The sequence below is a fragment of the Clinocottus analis genome, unplaced genomic scaffold, assembly GCF_023055335.1.
Source record: "Clinocottus analis isolate CAN_PGR_092001 unplaced genomic scaffold, fCliAna1.0.p SCAF_3, whole genome shotgun sequence".
Classification (NCBI taxonomy): Eukaryota; Metazoa; Chordata; class Actinopteri; order Perciformes; family Cottidae; genus Clinocottus; species Clinocottus analis.
In genome coordinates, this window is record NW_027176042.1 from 9,104,084 (window position 1) to 9,123,840 (window position 19,757).

The following is a 19,757-nucleotide window of genomic DNA, read 5'->3' on the forward strand; positions in this document are numbered from 1 at the left end:
ATTACATTTGAACAAACAAGTATGCATGTCGAGGTCATTCACTGTCCCTCAGGCTTTGGCATGTTGATACATATCGGGCAGCAAGATATGCCTTGTCTCCGAGGAGAATCTCCTGGACTGACGACTTGTCCAGGGTGTACCATGCCTTTGCCCCTCGACAGCTGGGATCGGCTCCAGCGCCCGTGACCCTAATGAGGACGGCGTGGGTTTGGATAATAGATGGATTTAACATATTAAAAATATGGGGGTACAGAGTTAAATTAGTCAAAATAATTGTTTCTTATTTTATTTAATGTTTTTCAATTTAAAAGTGCATAACTGTTTCTTTTTGGAGAGCAGTGTTGTGCTGGGTGGGAGTTAGCCTCAGCACTGACTGACAGCCTCTCTCCTTACATATCTACATCAACATTAACCATCATCATTCATAATTTCTCTTCAATATTTTTTTCCTCCATGATGTTAGAATCTTCCGTTTCCATTCGTATGTAATAACAAAACACACAATCCAGTTGATTATGCATAGATGCAAGGTTATTAAGGCAACGTTATTGGAACGCCATGTCCTCGAACTCACAAGCGTCTAGGACTCCTGCTGGTTTGGCTTTGAAAGAGGAGTGGCTGGTTTTTGGTACAAAAACATGTAAGAGTCACACAGCAGCCTGCACACCAGCTCAGAAGCCTGGGAGGGGTTAGAACAAGCCAGCTCCTCCTCCGGCTGGGAGAGGAAGTCACCCAACTCCGGACAAGCCCGGATCACAGGAATGCTGTAGCCACGTTGATCGTCACCTGTCAGAACGAGCAGCCTTAAGATTAGATCAGCTCAAGAAGTGATAAAGACCAGTCATAGACGCCAGAGAGTGGCGTTCTCCAACACTGTCGGAGCTGCCTTATCAGAAAATAAGGCAGTCACGGGTAACCACTTCATAGTGAAAAATGAAACAAGGCAGAGTTTGCACAAACATCAGAATAAAATGATTTGTTAATTCTACAATGCCAAAATGAACAAATAAAACAAGTTGAAATCTATCTTACCGCATCTGTCTGCCATGCTGTCATAGAAAAGCCAGGAGTGAGGATCAGGGCCAAATTTGACAAAGGACACATAGTGGCTGGTTTGAATGCAGAGCACAGCAAACAGCTGCATTGTGTGCCTGCGCACAGGAGAATCAGAGGCTGCATCTGCTGGTACCACTAGAGCTTTGGTGGAGTGACCCTGTCGTGAGGGGTGGGTGTGCACCTGAAAGAAAAATAACTAGTGACTTTAACCCGCTTCCAACTTCGGCCAACGAGATATTGGACATCTAAAATGGCGATCTGCCAATACCTGTGCGTTGCAGGTAGAGCAGTACTGTTTTATTCTCCCTGGCTGCAGTTTGCGATCTGGTAGACACTGAAGACACTCATACTCTGCCAGATGCCCACAGACGAAGCATTCCCTCGGAGCTGTTGGGAAAAGTAAATGATCTGTAAGCATATTTAAGCTGCTCAAAATACACTTAAACATTTTTTTTTAAATCCCTTCACATGCTACATTATTTAAAAATCAATGCAGACTAGGTCTGTTTCTCACAGTTGTATAGGAGATCTGTGACGTCAAGCTCAGTGGAGGGAATTATGTGAGGAAACATCTTATACTTGTTTCCAAACCTCGGCATCTGAACCACTAGACAGGACGGCGTCTGAGGGACAAACAGTAAAGGCGGTTACAGTACAATCCAGAAAGAAAGCTAGATAAACCACTTAAGGCTCCTTTTCCTTTTAACAGGAGCAAACGCTCACCTCTTCAAACTTGAGGTCACCGGGGAGGCACGATGTGTCCAGCAGCTGTTGGACGGTGGGCACCGGGCCCATCTGTTCTTTTTCTAGAAAGATCTGGAAGGTGTAGGCACCTTGACATGTTTCTTGTCCCGATCTAAAAAAAAAAATTTTAAAAAAGGAAAGAAGTTATTTTAGCAACTTTACACAGTCACATGGGATCTTTAATACTGGTTGGCTTCAGATCCTACCTGAGCTTGAGCAGCGGCTCCAGGCAAAGTACTTCCTGAAAAAGGACCGTGATGAACTCCTCAGGGTCTGGAGTGAAGCAGAGTTACATTACTGTTAAGTTATGTCGTAATGACTTATGACCAATTATTGGAATACATCTAACAATGCACGCCGCAAGATATGAGTGTGTACCCTTCTCCTCTGTTCGGAAAGTGTCGCAGCCAAGCTGTTTGCGGAAATTCATCACACTCTCTGCAGGCACAAACCCTTGTCTGCAACAAGTACATTATCCATCAGTAAGCAAATACAATCAGGAGCACACACAAAGACACACCCTTCAGTGCGTTTCAAAAAGCTTTAAGCACATGGATTCTTGTGTTTGCCAATGAATTAAGTATCATTACGACACAGAGTACTTGTTTACCATTGAGATTATGTAAAATGTAAATATTTTCCTTGTTTTGCAGACTCAGTGATAATGCAAGGCTTCAGAGCAACAACGTCTTGAACACAGCGTGCATACCTGCGCAAACGATTGACTATTTTTCTTAGAGTGCAGGTGACGGGTTTCTCCGTGTCAGCAGGTCTTCTGCAGATATTATCCAGGGTCACAGATGAGCCGAACAGACTGAAGGCAGAAAAAACACATTGTTTTGTCAACTCCGCACTTATCTGAACACAGTTCTCCGTGCTCATGCAAGTTGTACATGACGATCTCATAATAAAAATAACTTGAGATAATGAGACTAAATTAAAATCGGAGTAGAGTTTGCGCCGATGTGCTCCTTAAGGAGCAAATGCCCCTGAACTAGTCTTACCTGAAGAGTGTGGCATCAAGGTAACAGGAGTTGATGTGACCCTGAATCCCTTTCATTCGTCCCACTAACAAAGACAAGGCTTTGGATTCAGGTATAGGAGGCGTATCTTCATCTGACTCCTCAAACGGAGGAACTGAAAACGGCGAGCAAACATACAAAAACAGATCTGAAAATGGCAGTTTTGGCACAGACCTCAGCATTTTACTCGTAGCTGAAGGTAGAAATGTGGTATTCAGCAGCAGCGTCTCATCCGGCTTACAATCACACTTTGTCTTTGTGAATACTGATCAACCTGCTCTTCCAAAAACAGAAGTTGCCTGATAAAAACACATCCACAAACACTGCATTGTTTCAGGACTTAATTTCTCTTCAGACAATGAGGAACAGAAGTTAGACTTTCAAACGGATGTTCAACCTGAGTATGACGCTACAACGCTGAATCTGTGAGGATGTGTGCATCATGAATGACATGTCTTGAGAGGAATGAAAAACACCCATCCCTAAAGCTTTTGAACCAACTGTACACAATACTGGCTCCTCGATCAAAAGTTAATAGTTTGTCAATTGTGTACTGCTGATTCAACCACAATTCAGTGGAGAACATTTTGAACAATGTCCAACCTAGAGGTGTGTCGGCGGAGTTGACGTTCTCCGTTGCTGTAGGCGTGCAGACGAACCTGCCATCAGGCTTGCACTTAGTGACAGGAACAAACAACGCCCTGCCCACTTTGCAGGTGAAATATCTCTTGCCTCCATGCCTCCCATCTGAGCAGCCGTTCACCTCATACTCCTAAAACAATGAGAACCACATCAGGAAGAGGCCTAAAGCTGAGAGAAAACGCAAAAATGTTTGAGTCACTCACCAATTCAATCCCAGCCCATTTACCAGTCTTCCCTTCTGGGACCCCCAACCACTGGACGACCCCATACACTGTGACCCCCGAGTTGGACACCACTTCCACCATGGAGCCCACCTCCAAAGACACATGAGATGTGCTTGAACGTTGGCTCTGCTTTCTATGATTCGCTCTGACTTTGCGTGCATGAGATTCTATATTCGGCATGGAATTGATGCGCGTCACCTCTTTTCTGTTTAGGCCTGTGGAGAAGTATAGAAGCCGATGGTTAGAAGTCATAAGACAAGTTGCCTCATCAGCCTGACACATCACAGGTCTACGAGGTATGTAGACAGCTCAGCTCACAATGTGCCAAAAACGCCAGACCATGTGATGAATCTGCAGTTTCACATATCACAGCAACAGGACCAGTTATTCCAGTTGTGCACTGGGACAGCTGCTCTTGCATGCTGTATGAAATATTTTAATTATAACAAGATGTAATTATCTTATTAGAGCGGGGTTTTTTTTCTTTATTTTCTTAAATTTTGTTTTAAACAAGAAAAGGGCTTAATACAGTCCGCGAACCTTTAAGGGATTTAGTTCAATAATGACGAGGACACAACCACCAAGTATCTTGTGGCAAGGAGTGGCACACGCTGACTTTAAAAAGTCCCAGCTTCCCTGACTCCTTTTAAACTTACCCCCATATTGGCCATCTTTCCATTGCAGACCACGGGGAACGGAGTAAGACGGAACCACCTGGACGATGTCGGCCGCACTGAACAGGGGCAGAGGAGCCGACTTCTTGGATGACAGACTGGGATCACTGTCCTGGAGGAAAGACCGAAGGAAAACAGACACTCAACTCTCTTATCTACGGAACAGATAAACACTCTTGTGTGATCGTAAATGTGGCAGTTCTCTGCTCTCCCACTGAATCCACTATTTGGGTCCTTCATACTTCACCCACCACAAGCTCCACTTCAAAGCCCAGCAAGTGCAGGTCGTCTTTGTCGTCTTTGTCCTCCTTCCGCCCAATTTGCATCAGGTTCTTCACCAGCGCGGGCAAGTGGCCCTTATTGTGCTTCACCACCACCAGGTCGTCCTGAGACAGCTCGCAGACGGCCGCGAACAGCTGCGGGTTGCACAGCAGCTCCAGGCGCTTGGACGCCGGGGAGACGAAGAGCAGCAGCTGCGCCTGGTGGCGCGTCAGCGGGTAGGTGTCCTCGCGCCTCACGGTGCCTCCGCTCTTGGGGCTCCCGGCGCCGCCGCCGCTGTACAGCAGCCCCGTCAGCTCCCCGGGCCTCACCTCCGCCTCCACGCGGCCCACGCACCCTCGGCAGAAGCCTTTCCTCGACTTGCCGTGGATCACGATGAAAAACTTCTCCCTCCCCCCGGCGCTGGGCTCCATGCTTCCGCTGGTACGGACACCGGGGCTCGGAGACGCGGTTCAACTGCGGGAATACAACAGCAGTGTACTGCATTAGTAGTAGTACAACAAGTATTATGGGAAATTAAGAACGGCTACAAAAGTGGGGGAGACACTTAAGTACACACGAACTACAAGTATAATTCCATGTTAACTGTACACACAGTGTCATGGACAATAGAGACAAAAATCGCATGAAGCCTATATTAGTCTATTCACTTGTTAGCCTCCAATTGTTAATACTGTTACATAATTACCGATATTTACACGTCCCTTAAATAGCGCGAGCTCGGAAACTGAGATAAGCGACACATTCAAGTTAACAAACTAACCAAAGTCTGCAACCTTTTACGTGAGCACATTTGTAATCAGTCACTTTCATAGGAGTCAGTTTATCCTTTTGAAAAACAGAAACCTGCTGGCTCACTTACGGGTTGTTTTTTTGGTCGAAGGGGCAATTACTCCGCGACTGGTTCCGTCACTTGTTGCCACCAGAGTTAATTGCCAACGAAAGCAGCTGGGACGTCACAGCCTTCCTCTTCCTCTGCCTCGTAACGAGCAGGTGAACGACTTAAATACTGACCTGCGTCTGACCGGCAACGCCCACTTGGCAGCTCCAGACTTCTCTGCCCTAAAATCCTCGTAACGAGAAGCGAGAGATAATGGATGGTATTTGTTATGAGCGTTTTATGTTCGGCTGCTACTCTCACTGCCCGCTCATATAATTATTGCGCAGGTATACTGCAGTAAACTCAAACGTGTGCGCAGCTCAAGCGGCTCAGAGGAACCTAAAAAAGGGAAATGCATATAACAGTTAATTTAATTTACGTTGTAGGATTGATGTAGTGAGACAGAACGGATATTACTGCTGTTGCCAGTGCAAGCTGCATTTACTATGTCGTGACACATTTTGAGATTCATCTCATGACCTCTGACTCTCGTCTTCTGCTTTCTTACAAACTGCACCTGTTTATTATTTGACATGAGCCTAAAAAAACAGCTAATTTCAGAATGAACTCTTAAAGTCTTCGTTTTCATGTTAAACCACAAACAAAGTGTATTGATGCGCTAGAATATTAAGTTAGTCTTAAGTACTGCAAATGAACAGTGTTGGCAGATATTAGGACTATTATTTGGATGCAACGTTTTGAGTGACGTGTTTGTCCGCATGCAGGCTTAACACATGTGACATACGTAACCTACCCTCTAACACAACTGGTATGCATGACAGACAGTATCTTGAAGGCACATCAGTTCTGCATAACAGCCATCATGTGTCCTCTACCTGCATAAAACCGCAGCCTGTTCATCACAACATATCAGTTTGGGGCTCGTTATTCCTTTAATCATTTTTTAAGACGTGTCTTTTGGAAAGACACATTTGCCCTCTTCAATAGAAAGTACATGTTGGATGACTGCCCTCTGCTGGCTGGTGATCACAATAACACGAGTGTATCAAACACTGGGGAACAACAACCAAAACTTACATCATGCAGTTTAACAGTAGCTTATACAAATAACTACCACACATAATATGCTCCAGGGGGATCTTTCACAATAAAACTTCACAAGAACTGTAATGAACTATCAGATAATTGAGGTGTTATTGCAGTAATTGTATCTTTGTTCCTCAGGATCCCCTGGACAACAGAGTTTGTCCTCACTCTCGTGACTACGCGTTCAAGCGGCAGTCTCTCTTCTGGAAGCTCAGCTGATGAGGGGGAGTTAGAAAAGTATAAAATTACTAATAGGAAAAAAAAAGTGATGTCACGAAAGGCAAAGATCAACCTACGGTCAACAAGATGTCCATTTGGCTGATCGTCAGGGTGGAGTCTTCTTAGGGAGAGGCTTTCATTTTTGTCTTTGTGGAAAGACAGTGCACTAATCAACACCTAAAAGCACACGAAAAGTCAAAATTGAAAATGTTTTTATTCAATGAATCCAGTGAATCAGAATCCAAACCTTTATGATGTAAAGTGGTCAAACCTGGGTGCTCTCACTCAAACTCTGTTGTCCACCTGAACTGCTTAGCGCCATGTGAATCCCACATTTACGCCATGCTGGCAACACTATTGTGGGCATAAGAGATGTTTGGGGCCTCTTTCCTGGCTGGACTCTGTTGTTCTGTAGCAAATGGGAAAACGGTGAGCCACACCAGAAAGAAAAATGCTCTGTAGATGGTGAGATTTCTACCTGATTAGTTAAGCGTTGCCCCGGGGTTTTGTTTGGCCAGGAGAAGTCAAGGACGAGGCTGTTGAGAATGACGCCCGAGCCAGTTATGATTCTGCTCCCGAATGGCGTGCTCAAGGAACTGAGATTATGGATGCAAAAAAAAGATAAGATTAAAAAAAAACGTCAGTGAGCCTAGCAGCGCATACCACACATATCCTGTAGAATAGCAGCCTCACACCGTCACCTCGCAATCGACACTATGAGTTCATCCGGCCCCATGACTACTACTTGTCCAGCCATCAGCGCTGGCCGCAGGGAGTGGCCATCGGAGGAGTACTCGGGGGGAGAGGAATGGGAGGAAGTGACCCACTGGTGAAATACTTCAGCTTGACTCAAACTTTGGAAAAAGCAGAGTGAACGTTAAACCTGACGTACGGATTGGTTAGATATGACAGTCCATCTACAGAAAGCTAATTGTATTTATCAATTTCAGTCATTTTAACGCTGTTCCAGAGAAATAATGTGATGCTAAATTTGAGTACCTTTGGGTTTTTTGCTCTTAATTGAATAAACATATTTAAAAAAAGACATTTGGAATGTCCCTTTGGCTCTCGATACAACTGGAATTGTCCTTTTTGAAGAAAGTCTGACTAATCAATAATGTAAATAATCTTTATTTGCAAGTGTGACACAAGTGTAGCTTACCTCAGCATGTCCGAGAGCAGCTCAATTACGGAAGAGTTATACGAGGGGTCACCCAAACCACTGGCTATAGCCAAAGCCCCTTTCAGAGCCTTAATAGGGAGAAATAAACAATTCCTATGTGGGAGATCTACCATTTCAGCCAGCCCGTAATGTCAACATTAAGATATGTAAGCTTTGCATTCCAGTACCTCGGCAATCCAGTGGTGCGTTTGATTTTTGGTGTTATTGTTCTTATTCAGCTGGAGGCCCTCCAAAAGGTTGAGCGCTAATATCAATGCCGCACCAGCAGAGGGAGGAGGAGGAACTTGGATAATAAATTCTAAAAAAGATGAGATTAACTAAATATAGATGGAGGTACCAATAATGCATACAATGCAGTCTGTTGTTGAGGTAAGCTTGGTCCTGACCATTGTACAGGCCTTCCACCGGCTGCTCTACTTGTACACTGTAGTTACTGATGTCGTCTCTGCTCAGGACACCTCCGTTTGTTCGCACCTTTGGATGAAAACACAGCATCACCGACATTGGAATAAGTGCAGTCGCTAAAGATTGAAAGCAAATTTCACCCACGAGAAAGGAACCCATCGCATGTCTCGCTGTTATTCACCTCATCCTCCATCTCTCGTGAGAAGTTCCCATCATAAAAGTTTGACAAACCGGCCTCGAGGACTCCGGCCAGATTGGACATCCTCAAAAACGACCCGGGAAGCAGAGCTTGATCGCCTGGCAGGAACATGTCCCTGAAGCGCTGCGACAGCGGCTCACCTTTTACCTTGGATATGGCCTCAGCTGTAGAATGACACGAATGAGTCACAGCCTGGTATCATCGTTCCTCTGGACACACCATCGTGTCATATTGCAAATAATGTGGTTGAGTAAGAAAATGCGAAGAGGGATGGTTTTGACTCACCAAGACTTAAAGACACATTGAACCCGTCATTGGCAACAGCTGCAGCTCTGGTGACCACGTCCTCCCATGACAGACTGCAGTACATTGTGTGGAGATTTTTTATTTAAGGATAGAGAATTTGTTTTTAAAAAGGAACTAGACAAGATTTGTCTTACTCTCACCTCCCATACAGACTGTGAGCATGGTGTAAACCTCTGAGCAGACCTGGCACGCCCACTTTAAGACCTGCCTGAAAGGATTCATTAAAATTATACATGTCAAATAATAAAGTGATTAATGATAGCCTCCCCCTTTTTTTTTACCTTTAGTTCAGAAACATTTTGCAGCTTCTCCTCTGTAAGTGCTTTAGGTGCAGTTCCCTGAAAATTAATCACCCTGGTTTCATTCCGATGGATGTCATGAACCAGCATCACCCCACCTCTGCAAAAAGAGAATGAGCCAGACACGTCCAGACACGTCTGTGTACATCGCACGCTGAGCGCATAGCAGCAAATAAGTCACATACCCACCAACGCCTGACAGGTGTGGATGCACAACACCCAAACACAGGGCGGCAGCGATGGCTGCATCCACACTGGATCCGCGATCGCGAAGGACCGTCTGGCCGAGAGAAGTGCAGCGCTCGTGATCAGAACCCACAACACCTTTCAGAAACACCTGGAGAGACAGCGAGTGTGATTACTGGCAGTGGCAAGCGTGTGGCGAGCATCAGTCACGTGCCAGGACAGCTGCAAGCGAATGGCCCTCGTTCTGCACCCCATGTATTGTTGCCCTATCTTATTGACACATTACGAAATTGTACATGTGCAATTGTTAAATAAAGAATACAATTTCAAAAACATAAAAGATGCCAAGCTGAATGTGTGGGGAGCCACATTTCCCGGGAACACCCATTGTGGTTATGACAGGTCAGCTAGGTTAAATCATACTTACGATTTTAGTTGAGTCAACTGAGCCCCGTTATCTTTCAAGCAACCTCGTACTTTTATTGTTTATCATTAATTTTATTTATGTATGATTTTTGCTGGTTTTGAAAAACAACATATACTCCTTCCAAATAAATACTTTTATATTTATTGAGAACAATCGGCTAAAATAATGAAAATGAATCATCCTTCTTAATATAATTTAAAACTATTTACAGTACATACCAAGCTTACACCCAGGTAAATGTGCAGGATCAAAGCAATGGTGACTCCAATGGCAAAGGTGATCGAAGCAGTGTAGATGTGGATGACCGAGTCCTGACAGGAGCAGCCCTCGTCCGTCTCCTTGAGGTCGGACTGGCTACCAGAGGCCAGTTGTTTCAGAGGGATGTCCTTGAGATGGCTGAGGTCTGCGGCAGCAGCAACAAAACAATATTCAAACTTTTACAACAGTGGAAATCTCTTGCGTTCGCAAGTCATTCAATCATTTCAGCCCGAGGCCTCAAAATCCAGCCCACTTGATTTACACCCGATTGTAAATATGTAAATCAGCTGGTAAGTAATAAAGCATTGTGAGCTGAGAGAGAGGATTGTAACCCATTCATGCGGTCTTGTGTCCTCTCACCATGGTTTTTAATCAGGTCGCAGGTGAAGTCACTTGAGCCGTCCGGCAAATGAGAAGAACCATTAAAACTGCTGTAACTGAACGAGAACTGCTTGTTGAGTTGTGTTTCAGGAGACAACTCCATCCTCATTGTACTCACGCACAGATGGAGTCAGTCCAACAACGCGATTCTTCTCGGGCCTCCTAATTGTAAAAAGTCCAGCAGCTGCAACATGAACCATGTGATCGAACACAGCAGGTGCAATTAGCTGCCAGCCAATGAGATCTCTCGCTCACAATTTGCTTCTGTCAAATTGTGAGCAGTTCCCGTGTCATCTGGACATTTTAATTTTACTCAAAAAAAAAAACACAATTTGCAAAGTCATCATTTTTATTGCCATATTTTAAAAATAAACGGTTTAAACCAGTTACATAAAGCAACATAAAAATGCACGTGGATATGCAAAGAACAGTACATTTTGAAAAGACTGCACTTGTCCACATGCACACAAATTTGAAAACATAGTAGACCTCATTTCATGAGGCGGACATCTTCGTTTCAACATCCCTATACAGTACAAGTAAAGTAGCTGCCTGTTATGTTGTTGTGATGGGTTACATCTAGATCAGATGTATAACTCAAATCTGCACAAGACACAAATGTGTGTGTGTATGTGTGTATATGTGTGTGTATTGGAGTGTGAAGGACAATGCGTCTTGAATTATTTCACGCTTAACATTTGCAGTTTTACAGCCAGAGCCTCAGTGGCTGAGGTTACGATGTCCCGGCTGTTGGAGGTGGAAGGATTGGTGCTGGACTCCTTGGCGAACGCGGTTCTGGCGCTGAATGGCGTTACGAGACATGTGGTGCGGGTCCGCCCAGGCCTTAGCCTTCTGGGCGCAGGTCAACTGTGTCACTTCTAGCACAGCTTGAGTCTGAGAAACAGAGCCTAGGATGGCTCGACTGCTGCTTTGAACTGTGGGCTCTGGACCTGAAACACTGCAGGGAAACAGAAGCAATATGTGAATCTATCAATATGACTATTACAGGAATTGGAATAAAGTGTTAAGTTATGTATATGATCCCTGACTCAAATATAACATGGTAATGCTTTCCTGAAAGGATTCTCGTGCTCTCTCACCTGATGTCACTTTCCATGTTTGCCACGGTGGCTCCTTGAAGACCAGAGTTCGATGACTGGGTGTCAGTCCGCTCTGCCTCCTGGTTTTCTGCCGAGTCGGCCTCTGTGGAAACCACAACCAAAACAAATAACAGGTGAAATATTGAAGAAAAAAAATCTTCTGACGATAGATATTAATATAAGGAACTATCTTTTTTGTTTGGTATTATTAGCTTTAAAAAGGCCTCATCAAATAGTCGATCATGACATTATTATTTAGCAGTTTGTTGCACAGCACCTTGTGTGGAACGATTCTGCATATGAGGCAGGTTATGATTCATGGACATCAATAAATCATGGCTATTGTTGTAATAACTAATTTAACCACTGCAGGCATGCTCTTTGTCATGAATAAGCACATTTTATATTTTTACATGATATCTCTTCAGAATGACTGACCTTGATGACTCACAACAAGCCAGCCTTCTTCCACCACTTCAGCAGACTTGACATCTCCAGGGGTCTCCTCCGCTCCCCCAAAAAGCAGACGGGTGATCGATTTGAACATTGCTATTTTCTCTCTTCGTGCTGTTGATGAGATTTTCCTTCCCTTCTTTGTTCAGCAGAAAGAGTCTTTATCTGCTAAAGAAAAGGAAAAAGGCACTGCTCACAGAGTCGTATGTGCATTTGAACACTGCACCATTGCTACCTTGAGACATGCTGATCCCCCTGTGACTGTTTGGGAGTGATGCAAAGAGACCCGTCCTCCATTATTTCAAAACTCAAGCTAATCTGGGTCAGCAGACCAATGCTGTCCAATGATATTTCTTTTGATACATTGGTTTGAATAATAGTGCCCACTCCCCCCAGCACATCATTGTTAGGGGTCCATCTGGCTCTGGGTATATGGGGGAGGGGCTCCTTTTACCAAACATCTTGTCAGTGCAAACTAAGCCTGGCCGGTCTGCACTTTTCAGTGGGCTGAGCAGCAGTTGCAGTTAACTATTAATGTACATTTCATTTCTGCAGTGCAGCGCCAAATGTATGATGTAACGTTGCTATTGTGTTGTTGTTCTACTCCCTGTCACCCACTGAGGTAACCTACACACCCCAGCCATAACGGGATGAAAACCTGGGATTATAAACACTAGTGCAGCTGCAGGGATCCAGTCTCTGGTGAATCAAACACGTCTCACTCACTGACTAAGGTGGAAACGGCGTGTTTGGACTTTGATTTCCGTCTTTGGGTCACAGGGTCGTCAGTGGTCTGCAGTAATATATGACGCCACGGCTGCAACCCAACTAGACAACCAGGGATGACAGTCTGCAGAACACGTCACGTGATGTTGAGACAATCGAACAAAAAGTGCAATGTCAACTAAATGTCATTGGGTTGTCGATTATCCAACGTATGCGGTCGTAAATATATGAATGAGTTGCAGCGTCGTCCTCACCTGTCGTGCGCGTTTCCCAGTTTCAGTGGCAAAGCATCGTGTCCCGTTTGCAAAAAAAAAAAATATGTCCACAGGTCCCTTAATTGTTTGCCAATTAAATCCCGTAACTATCACAAAACCCACCGAGAAGACGGTTGTTCTGTGTTTCAAATCTTCAACCGATCACGGACAACAGAGGACCCGCCCCGTGGCCCCGTAGCCCCGCCCAACGCGAGCAACGCACCAATCAGAGACCACGACTCATAGATTTGACTCGTAGTAAAGGACTGCGCCTTCATATTTCATATATGTCCACCGTTGTTTTGTACCTCTTGTGGTGACTCTTTGTCTCCCTCTATTGGTTAGTTCAGACTCAACGATGGAGACCACTTCCTTTGTCTTCACTTGATACGCCGTGGTGCCAGACGGGCCTGTGCACTTCTGAGTGATGCTCTGTGAAAGTGTCTTATGGCTTTTTAAACAGCATGGGCACTCAAAAGACACGTCACAGAAAAAAGTCAGCCCAAACTATTTTTGAGGTTGTCTTACAATATTTACTTTTAGATGTGTGCTCAATGTAGTGAGAGTAACCGCTACATGGCTGGTGGCCAACCTTAAGTATGGAGAAACAAAATAAACAAACTTCATGAAAAAAAACAAAGAACAAAACCCGCCTTCATTTTCTAGCAGTATATTGTGCGGCCATTGTGAATATTACAAAGCCACTACCTGATACCAATAACTGTACAATTATCTTTGTGCCAAGATCTTTGTAGCTGTTTCAGATCTGTATTGTTTCTTAAAATAGATAGGGCTTCTGTTGAATTTGGATTGTGCTGCTGAAAATGGGTTTGATGTTGTATGTACACTGTTTATAGAAAAAAGCATGAACAATGCTGTTTTCCCTCTAGCATGCACACTGCTAGAATATATGGCCTCTCTGTAGGGTACTTTGCAGAACACATGGCAGTGTTTATGTATGCCTACTGCAATGTCTTATTAATCTTCTTCATCTGCCAAAGCATCCCATGTATATGTTATTGTTGCTGTGAGATTTCCATTCCTTCTGAAATATCTCAATTGACTATATAAAAGTCAATTGAGATAATCCATTCATTCCCACCAGATATTGCAGTTCAACGGCCCACATTGCAATGCTTCCGTGAAGATGAGGACAAAGTCTGCTCTGTGGGACGTCCCAACAACTTCTACTGGAGCTGTCTCGAAAAGTCGCAAACTAGAAGGCATGTGAGACAGAGTCAAAGTGGTTCTACATCTTTCACCTCGCACACACGATGTTGGATACCCATCTTGAGATTGCCTGTATCGACGCACTGATTGATCGGGAGCCTCTGTCACAGCGCCAGCCGGTGGTCATTGGCCTCCACTAGGTCGTGATACACCACTCCGTTTCTTCCACGAGGCGGTGCAGCTACTCTACCTTTGCTCGACAGCTGAGACAACGTGTGTATCACGGTTTTTAAGCCTATTTTCTAAGATAACATGTGGCAAGTCTGACAATTACCCCCCGTGACTTACTGATTATTATTGTCATCAAACCAATGTTACGAAAACTACAATTGAGAATAAACAGTGTGCACATTCAGTGTTTTTTAATGTTGAGACCGCGACTCTGAATCCCCCCCGATGAAAGAAAACAGTGAGAACCAAAGTTATAGAAAGACATATACGCGAGGCTTTTACATGAATAATGTCTATTTGTTTATCTATGTGGTGGACTCTCGACCTGTCTTCGATTGCAGTGGCAGTTTGAAACTGTTTTGAAGCACACATTAAAAACAGAAGGAAGTCCATACATCGGTATGCACACTAGGTGCTGTATACAGTGTTCAACCCGCGAATAAAAGTATGCAATGGAGCTGTTTACTGGGTCTCCAACATATCTGCACAATATCATTTACACAGCGTCAGCATGGCAATTAGCCACTCGGTACTTCGGTCAACACCGAACGGATCCCCGTGAGTGAACGCGATGAGGCGCGTGTTTTTGTTGTCGTAGAGTGCGCGAGCATGTAGACTTCACACTGCGCACTTGAGCAGTGAAACGGGAGGTGGGGAGGGCCCTCAGGGTGAGCACACCCCTACCGCCTGTGTCAGAGTATTTCAGAACAGAGGCCAGCATTTAGTCATTCTGCATGAACGCTGCACACACACACACACACACACACATACACGCGCGCACACACGCACACTTGTCTGCTCAAGTCCTCTCTAACTTGTGGACTATAGGAAGATATTTTGTTTCCCTGTGGATCCGAGGACCAAGACTTGCTTTCCTTTTTTCTTTTTTTTCCACTCTTGTAGAAACTGTGCGTCGGGACCACAGGATACTTTTACGCACAGTTATTTAACTCTCACAAGGACAATGCCTCGATCTTTCTTGGTCAAACAGTACTTCGCGAAACAAAAGCCAAACTACAGTGAACTGGAATGTCAGAATGGTGAGTGGTGAATCTTTTTGTTATTATTATACTTTTTTGTGTTCGTTTTGAAAGCGTTAAGTGTTAACACTAACTCTAGCGTATGTTGTCTCTAGTGTAGTTCTGCACTTTGTTTCGTTAAATGTACCTACATTTTTTATATATATCACAGTGTTCAGCTTTTGGTGTCTGGTTCGTCTACAAGTCGGGGCCCGTTAGATGCACTTTCCCCCCTTTCTGCAACCAGACAGAGCTTCATTCATGTTACAAGCCCTTGTGAATACGTGGGAGGAAACGGCCCATGAAACCTCCCCATGGCTCCAGCTTTACGCTCAGTAAATGCTGAGAAAAACACGAATGAATCCCTTAAACTTGGACAGACAGTATATGTGTAGCTGATGAAAGTTGATAAGACAAATTTCAAATGGTGAATATTTCTGTTTTATTGATCTATAATCCCATTATATGTCATTGAACTTGTTGTGTGTACTGTCTGTATGCTTAAACCATCCCCCTTCTCTCTCAGACACGTCATTGGAGAGGTATCCTTTTGCTGAGCTCACATCAGGGGTCAACACCTCCACTGCCACCTGCTTCACAACAGGTCTGGTGTGGGACCTGAGCATCCTGCCTGCACTCTATCTGCCCACCTCCAAAACAGAGCCCTCTGCCGCCCCGGGCCCCTTGGACCTCAGCTCCCCCTCCAGCCTCAGCAGCAGCGCCAGCAGCTGTGGAGAGGAGGACGAGGGACGCACCTCCGACCCCCCCAGCCCCGAACCTGTACACACGTACGGCCCCCGCCAGCGGATGAAATGCACCGGGGTCATGCCTCACATCAGTCCCCCTGAGGAGGAAGAGGAGGAGAGGGAGGCCCCCGTCACAGCGGCCAGGCCAGCCTTCCTCTGCAAACACTGCCCCAAAGAGTACACTAGCCTCGGGGCTCTGAAGATGCACATCCGCTCCCACACCCTGCCCTGCGTGTGCACCACATGCGGAAAGGCTTTCTCCAGGCCATGGCTGCTGCGCGGCCACATTCGCACACACACAGGTAAGACCAATGTCTGCAACAAAACAACAACACATCAATTGCCCCTCACCCCTCCTCCCAACCATCTACCTAATTTTTTCCCTTGTTGCTGATTTGCAAGCAAAGAAAGCAACCTAGGTGTTGCTATAAAGCTGTAAATCTACATTTGAGCGGCTGACATTGTCTTCATGAGTTGAGCTGTGATGTGAGGGAGAAAGATATCCATGACAATCAGTTTGATGAGCTCAACACTTGATCAGCAGACAGACTATCCCATCGTGAAGCCCTCTGTAGACCCTGCACTCATTGATCCCTCATTGTGTTTAATGTCCCAGTAACAATGACTCGTCAGCTAATTATCTTATCACAGCTGCTGGGGAAGACCGCAGATTGGGGACACAAGGGTGACAAAAGGTTTAAAGAATGCCTGAAGGCTCTGTCCTATCACTGAGCACTTTGTACCTGCAGCAACTTGTTAGCGTGATAATCTCATTTGGCTCTGATTGAATCATGCTAACGCAGTCAGGCTCCGACCCCCTCCAGCCTGTGCTTCTTCATTATCTTCAGAATGTGTGTGTGTGTGGTGTGAGAGGCCTTTGTGACCTCAGAGATGCAGAGTGTTGTGCCAGTCAAGTGATACAACATGTGCCCCCCCCCCCTTTTTCTCTGTCCAGGTGAGCGCCCATTCTCCTGCCCCCACTGCAACCGGGCCTTCGCTGACCGCTCCAACCTGCGGGCTCATCTGCAGACCCATGCCGAGGTTAAGAAGTACCAGTGCGGCGTCTGCTCTCGCACCTTCAGCCGCATGTCGCTGCTGCAGAAACACAGCTCCTCCGGGTGCTGCTCCTCCGCGGTGTGAGACACCCCACAGAGCGAGCCAACGAGAGAGAGAAAGAGAGAGAGAGAGAGAGAGAGAGAGAGAGAGAGAGAGCGAGAGACAGAGGGTATCCAGTCAGGGCCCAGGGCAGTGGAGAGCTAGTCGCCGCGGAGAGGAAGTCTACAGCCCCCCTCCTCCTGCCTCACCCAGCTGGCCTGTTGACGACCTGTTGCGCCACTAAGAGCACGAAGTGGCCTTCTTTTAGAGTGCCGGATTGAATCGAGTCGTATCGTGGATCTGACTTTACAAGCCGTTTAGCTTCTTTGCTCTGTGAAAAAAAAATCCGAGGAGCCATTTTTTATTTTTTTCCCTCTCAATCTGTTGGTCTTGAGGCCGGACCGAATCAGAACTGAGCAATGCCGACACTCTCTTGATAGCTACGCCCTTTGTTGCTATTGTGCCCATTCCAAAGACCAAATATGTAGTGAACTCATTGGGGTAAAAGGTGTTCTTTCCTGTCTCCGTCCTGGTGCCGGCCAGCTCAGGATCATAGCCTAGACACAGCTGCTGAGAGGTAGGGGTGCGTGGGTGGAATAAATCTCTCAGCGTGCCTCAAAACACACACACACGCACACACACACACACGCACACAAAAGCAAATGCACACACAGCTGTCCCTGGTACGGTGGTGTAGATAGACGAGGTGCTAACAGGTGCTACAGCCATGACCTTGCTGGCTGATAGCAGGTGACTTCCACTGCCCTTGGTTTGCTTAAGAAAAAAGAGGAAGCGTGTCATCACGAAAGAATGGCATCAGTTGTTTTTTTTGCCAGTCAGGATCATTTTAAGCCTCTATTTTGTCTACATCAAACCATCTCTTTAATCTGATGATTTTCAGAGATAGGAAAAGCCATGCTGTCTGTTAGTTTCCAAAGAAACTTCACTTTGCAGCACCGTGCAACGTGGATTTCAATGCAAGCCATGCACTAAAAGTTACCACAGTGTTAATAATACCAGCCAAAGCCATATTTTATATTTTAATGAATTTGTGCCTTGAAATTGTATTACTTTTGAAACCAAAAATGTGCCTTTTTTACCTCAGTATTTGTGGATTTGAAATAAACATTGATTGCAGTATTAGTAGAAATTAGTGGCAAACAGTTTGAAATGCAAGGGCTGGGACCAAAGATTTTTTAAGGTTTACACCATGGAGACATGGTCAACGAATATGAGATCAGTACCCTGTCCATGGACAGTACAAAGATACATTTTTAACTTTCCTAAACATTTTATGGCAGTGTTTATAGTGCAATGTGCAGATAAATGTGTTGTTTCAATTTTGTACTATGCTTGTTTGTTCACTCCCATTTCTTTTATGTTGTAACTGGTAAATTTTCATTCAATAAAGTAATTTATGTTTATTAAAACCTGCTCTGTCACATGTACAAGCATAAAAAAATCCACACTGTCACAGTACAATCTCTTCTGTGATACAATGTGGAAAAGGTCGTTGGTTATAAAAGGTCTGTTTGATCATAAACTGGGAGAGTTGTGATCACTGTGTGGAGGTTGAACTGACTATTGTTGTGAAGCTGGTGTGCAGATGTGCAGGTGAGCACACTGTGATGGACGGGAACAACGACTGCACCTGCTTCCAGTTTGCACCTGCCATCTACTTCTCGCTGTCACTGTGCAAACACGGCTCGATACGCGGGTGTGTGCGTGTACCGGTAAACGAGAACTTTAGTGAAAGTCAACTTCCGTTTTAAATCAATCCCAATATTTTAAATAAGTGCATACGTTCTCACTGCGGCTCTCGAAATGGCCTAACGGTGGAATTCCCATGAGCCATTTCCGGTGTGTGTGTGTATTATTTTCCTGCTGGGGGAGAGTGTAACATTCTCCGCCTCGACAGTGAGTCAGAGTCTGCTGGAGGTTCCCATGGGTCCTCTGCTCTCCGTCAATTAGTCAGGCCACTAGTTAGTCAGCTAGTTGGTGTACGTGGGCCGGCACAGAGTAAGGCAAGCTCCTCCACAGAACAATACTTTATTTCCTACTGAGTCAGGAAAATATGCTCACAGCTACCAGCCAGGACAACCATTGCAGCATGTAGCAGTGACTCATTCTTGCACACTCAGTACTTCAAACTAAACTGTTATACAGATTCCCAAACATCTGCGCCCGAACACTAACCAGATCCAATATGGAAATAATGTAAGGGTCATTGTTTGTGGTTCCTTTGGCGAGGATGCTCTCACGTCTTTTACCCAGGATACTCATGGACAAAAAGGCTATTAAAAAGTCAGCTGTTGGAGGTTAGCTAAGGACTATTTTGATGATGTCAGCTGGTATGTTCTGAGGTGAGGGTGTTAGCTTTGCAAGAAAGATGATTCAAACAAGTCCCTCATTTCAATTTCAATTTGCTTTATGTTTTTATATTCTATAGATCAACATCTCAGCACATCATGCCTTCTTCTTCTTCTTCTTCTTCTTCTTCTTCTTCTTCTTCTTCTTTCTATAGTCTTTCTA

The 19,757-nt window shown here is 45.1% G+C and overlaps 4 protein-coding genes across 8 annotated transcripts; 1 reads left to right on the forward strand and 3 right to left on the reverse strand.

Annotated features, from left to right (window-relative positions):
- Window positions 1-5,054, reverse strand: cyld2 (cylindromatosis (turban tumor syndrome) 2). Its single transcript, XM_068593696.1, is given in 12 exon segments — window positions 1-786; window positions 1,033-1,237; window positions 1,325-1,443; window positions 1,571-1,679; window positions 1,780-1,912; window positions 2,007-2,258; window positions 2,510-2,614; window positions 2,805-2,937; window positions 3,426-3,594; window positions 3,668-3,903; window positions 4,345-4,474; window positions 4,614-5,054. Coding segments are annotated over 12 exon segments (2,238 nt in total). The 3' UTR covers window positions 1-580.
- A 1,353-nt stretch (window positions 5,055-6,407) lies between these two features.
- LOC137796466 (glutathione hydrolase 7-like) lies at window positions 6,408-10,553 on the reverse strand. Of its 4 annotated transcripts, none has more exons than XM_068594409.1 (15): window positions 10,411-10,553; window positions 10,011-10,195; window positions 9,365-9,516; window positions 9,234-9,279; window positions 9,021-9,088; window positions 8,860-8,933; window positions 8,557-8,738; window positions 8,357-8,444; window positions 8,138-8,268; window positions 7,950-8,038; window positions 7,489-7,641; window positions 7,266-7,383; window positions 7,059-7,196; window positions 6,865-6,964; window positions 6,408-6,783 (listed from the first exon to the last, which is right to left on the reverse strand). In XM_068594409.1, the coding sequence occupies exons 1-15, from the start codon at window positions 10,538-10,540 to the stop codon at window positions 6,638-6,640; spliced, it is 1,800 nt and encodes a 599-aa protein (XP_068450510.1). In that variant the 5' UTR covers window positions 10,541-10,553; the 3' UTR covers window positions 6,408-6,637. The 4 variants fall into 4 exon arrangements, 3 of the variants coding, with proteins under 3 accessions (XP_068450510.1, XP_068450509.1, XP_068450508.1); XM_068594408.1 differs by having other exon boundaries at window positions 9,162-9,279; XR_011078590.1 differs by having other exon boundaries at window positions 6,658-6,783; window positions 7,073-7,196; window positions 9,162-9,279.
- A 209-nt stretch (window positions 10,554-10,762) lies between these two features.
- Window positions 10,763-13,152, reverse strand: LOC137796785 (tumor protein p53 inducible nuclear protein 2). Of its 2 annotated transcripts, none has more exons than XM_068594906.1 (4): window positions 12,965-13,152; window positions 11,970-12,149; window positions 11,532-11,634; window positions 10,763-11,389 (listed from the first exon to the last, which is right to left on the reverse strand). In XM_068594906.1, the coding sequence occupies exons 2-4, from the start codon at window positions 12,076-12,078 to the stop codon at window positions 11,152-11,154; spliced, it is 450 nt and encodes a 149-aa protein (XP_068451007.1). In that variant the 5' UTR covers window positions 12,079-12,149; window positions 12,965-13,152; the 3' UTR covers window positions 10,763-11,151. The 2 variants fall into 2 exon arrangements, with proteins under 2 accessions (XP_068451007.1, XP_068451006.1); XM_068594905.1 differs by having other exon boundaries at window positions 11,970-12,152.
- A 2,022-nt stretch (window positions 13,153-15,174) lies between these two features.
- On the forward strand, window positions 15,175-18,610 carry snai1a (snail family zinc finger 1a). The gene is made up of 3 exons (XM_068594576.1): window positions 15,175-15,405; window positions 15,911-16,432; window positions 17,086-18,610. The coding sequence occupies exons 1-3, from the start codon at window positions 15,330-15,332 to the stop codon at window positions 17,268-17,270; spliced, it is 783 nt and encodes a 260-aa protein (XP_068450677.1). The 5' UTR covers window positions 15,175-15,329; the 3' UTR covers window positions 17,271-18,610.
- The last annotated feature ends 1,147 nt before the right edge of the window (window positions 18,611-19,757 follow it).

Excerpts from the sequence above, each read along its gene's own strand:
- LOC137796466 (XM_068594407.1), bottom strand. The coding sequence starts at position 10,540 with ATGAGGATGGAGTTGTCTCCTGAAACACAACTCAACAAGCAGTTCTCG. Across the intron at positions 8,039-8,137 it reads CGCACCACTGGATTGCCGAG|GCTCTGAAAGGGGCTTTGGC; the intron begins GTACTGGAATGC and ends CTCCCTATTAAG. Across the intron at positions 7,642-7,949 it reads CTGCTCTCGGACATGCTGAG|TTTGAGTCAAGCTGAAGTAT; the intron begins GTAAGCTACACT and ends CTTTTTCCAAAG.
- LOC137796785 (XM_068594906.1), bottom strand. The coding sequence starts at position 12,078 with ATGTTCAAATCGATCACCCGTCTGCTTTTTGGGGGAGCGGAGGAGACC. Across the intron at positions 11,635-11,969 it reads GCTTGTTGTGAGTCATCAAG|AGGCCGACTCGGCAGAAAAC; the intron begins GTCAGTCATTCT and ends TGGTTTCCACAG. Across the intron at positions 11,390-11,531 it reads AACATGGAAAGTGACATCAG|TGTTTCAGGTCCAGAGCCCA; the intron begins GTGAGAGAGCAC and ends GTTTCCCTGCAG.
- snai1a (XM_068594576.1), top strand. The coding sequence starts at position 15,330 with ATGCCTCGATCTTTCTTGGTCAAACAGTACTTCGCGAAACAAAAGCCA. Across the intron at positions 15,406-15,910 it reads TGAACTGGAATGTCAGAATG|ACACGTCATTGGAGAGGTAT; the intron begins GTGAGTGGTGAA and ends CTTCTCTCTCAG. Across the intron at positions 16,433-17,085 it reads CCACATTCGCACACACACAG|GTGAGCGCCCATTCTCCTGC; the intron begins GTAAGACCAATG and ends TTCTCTGTCCAG.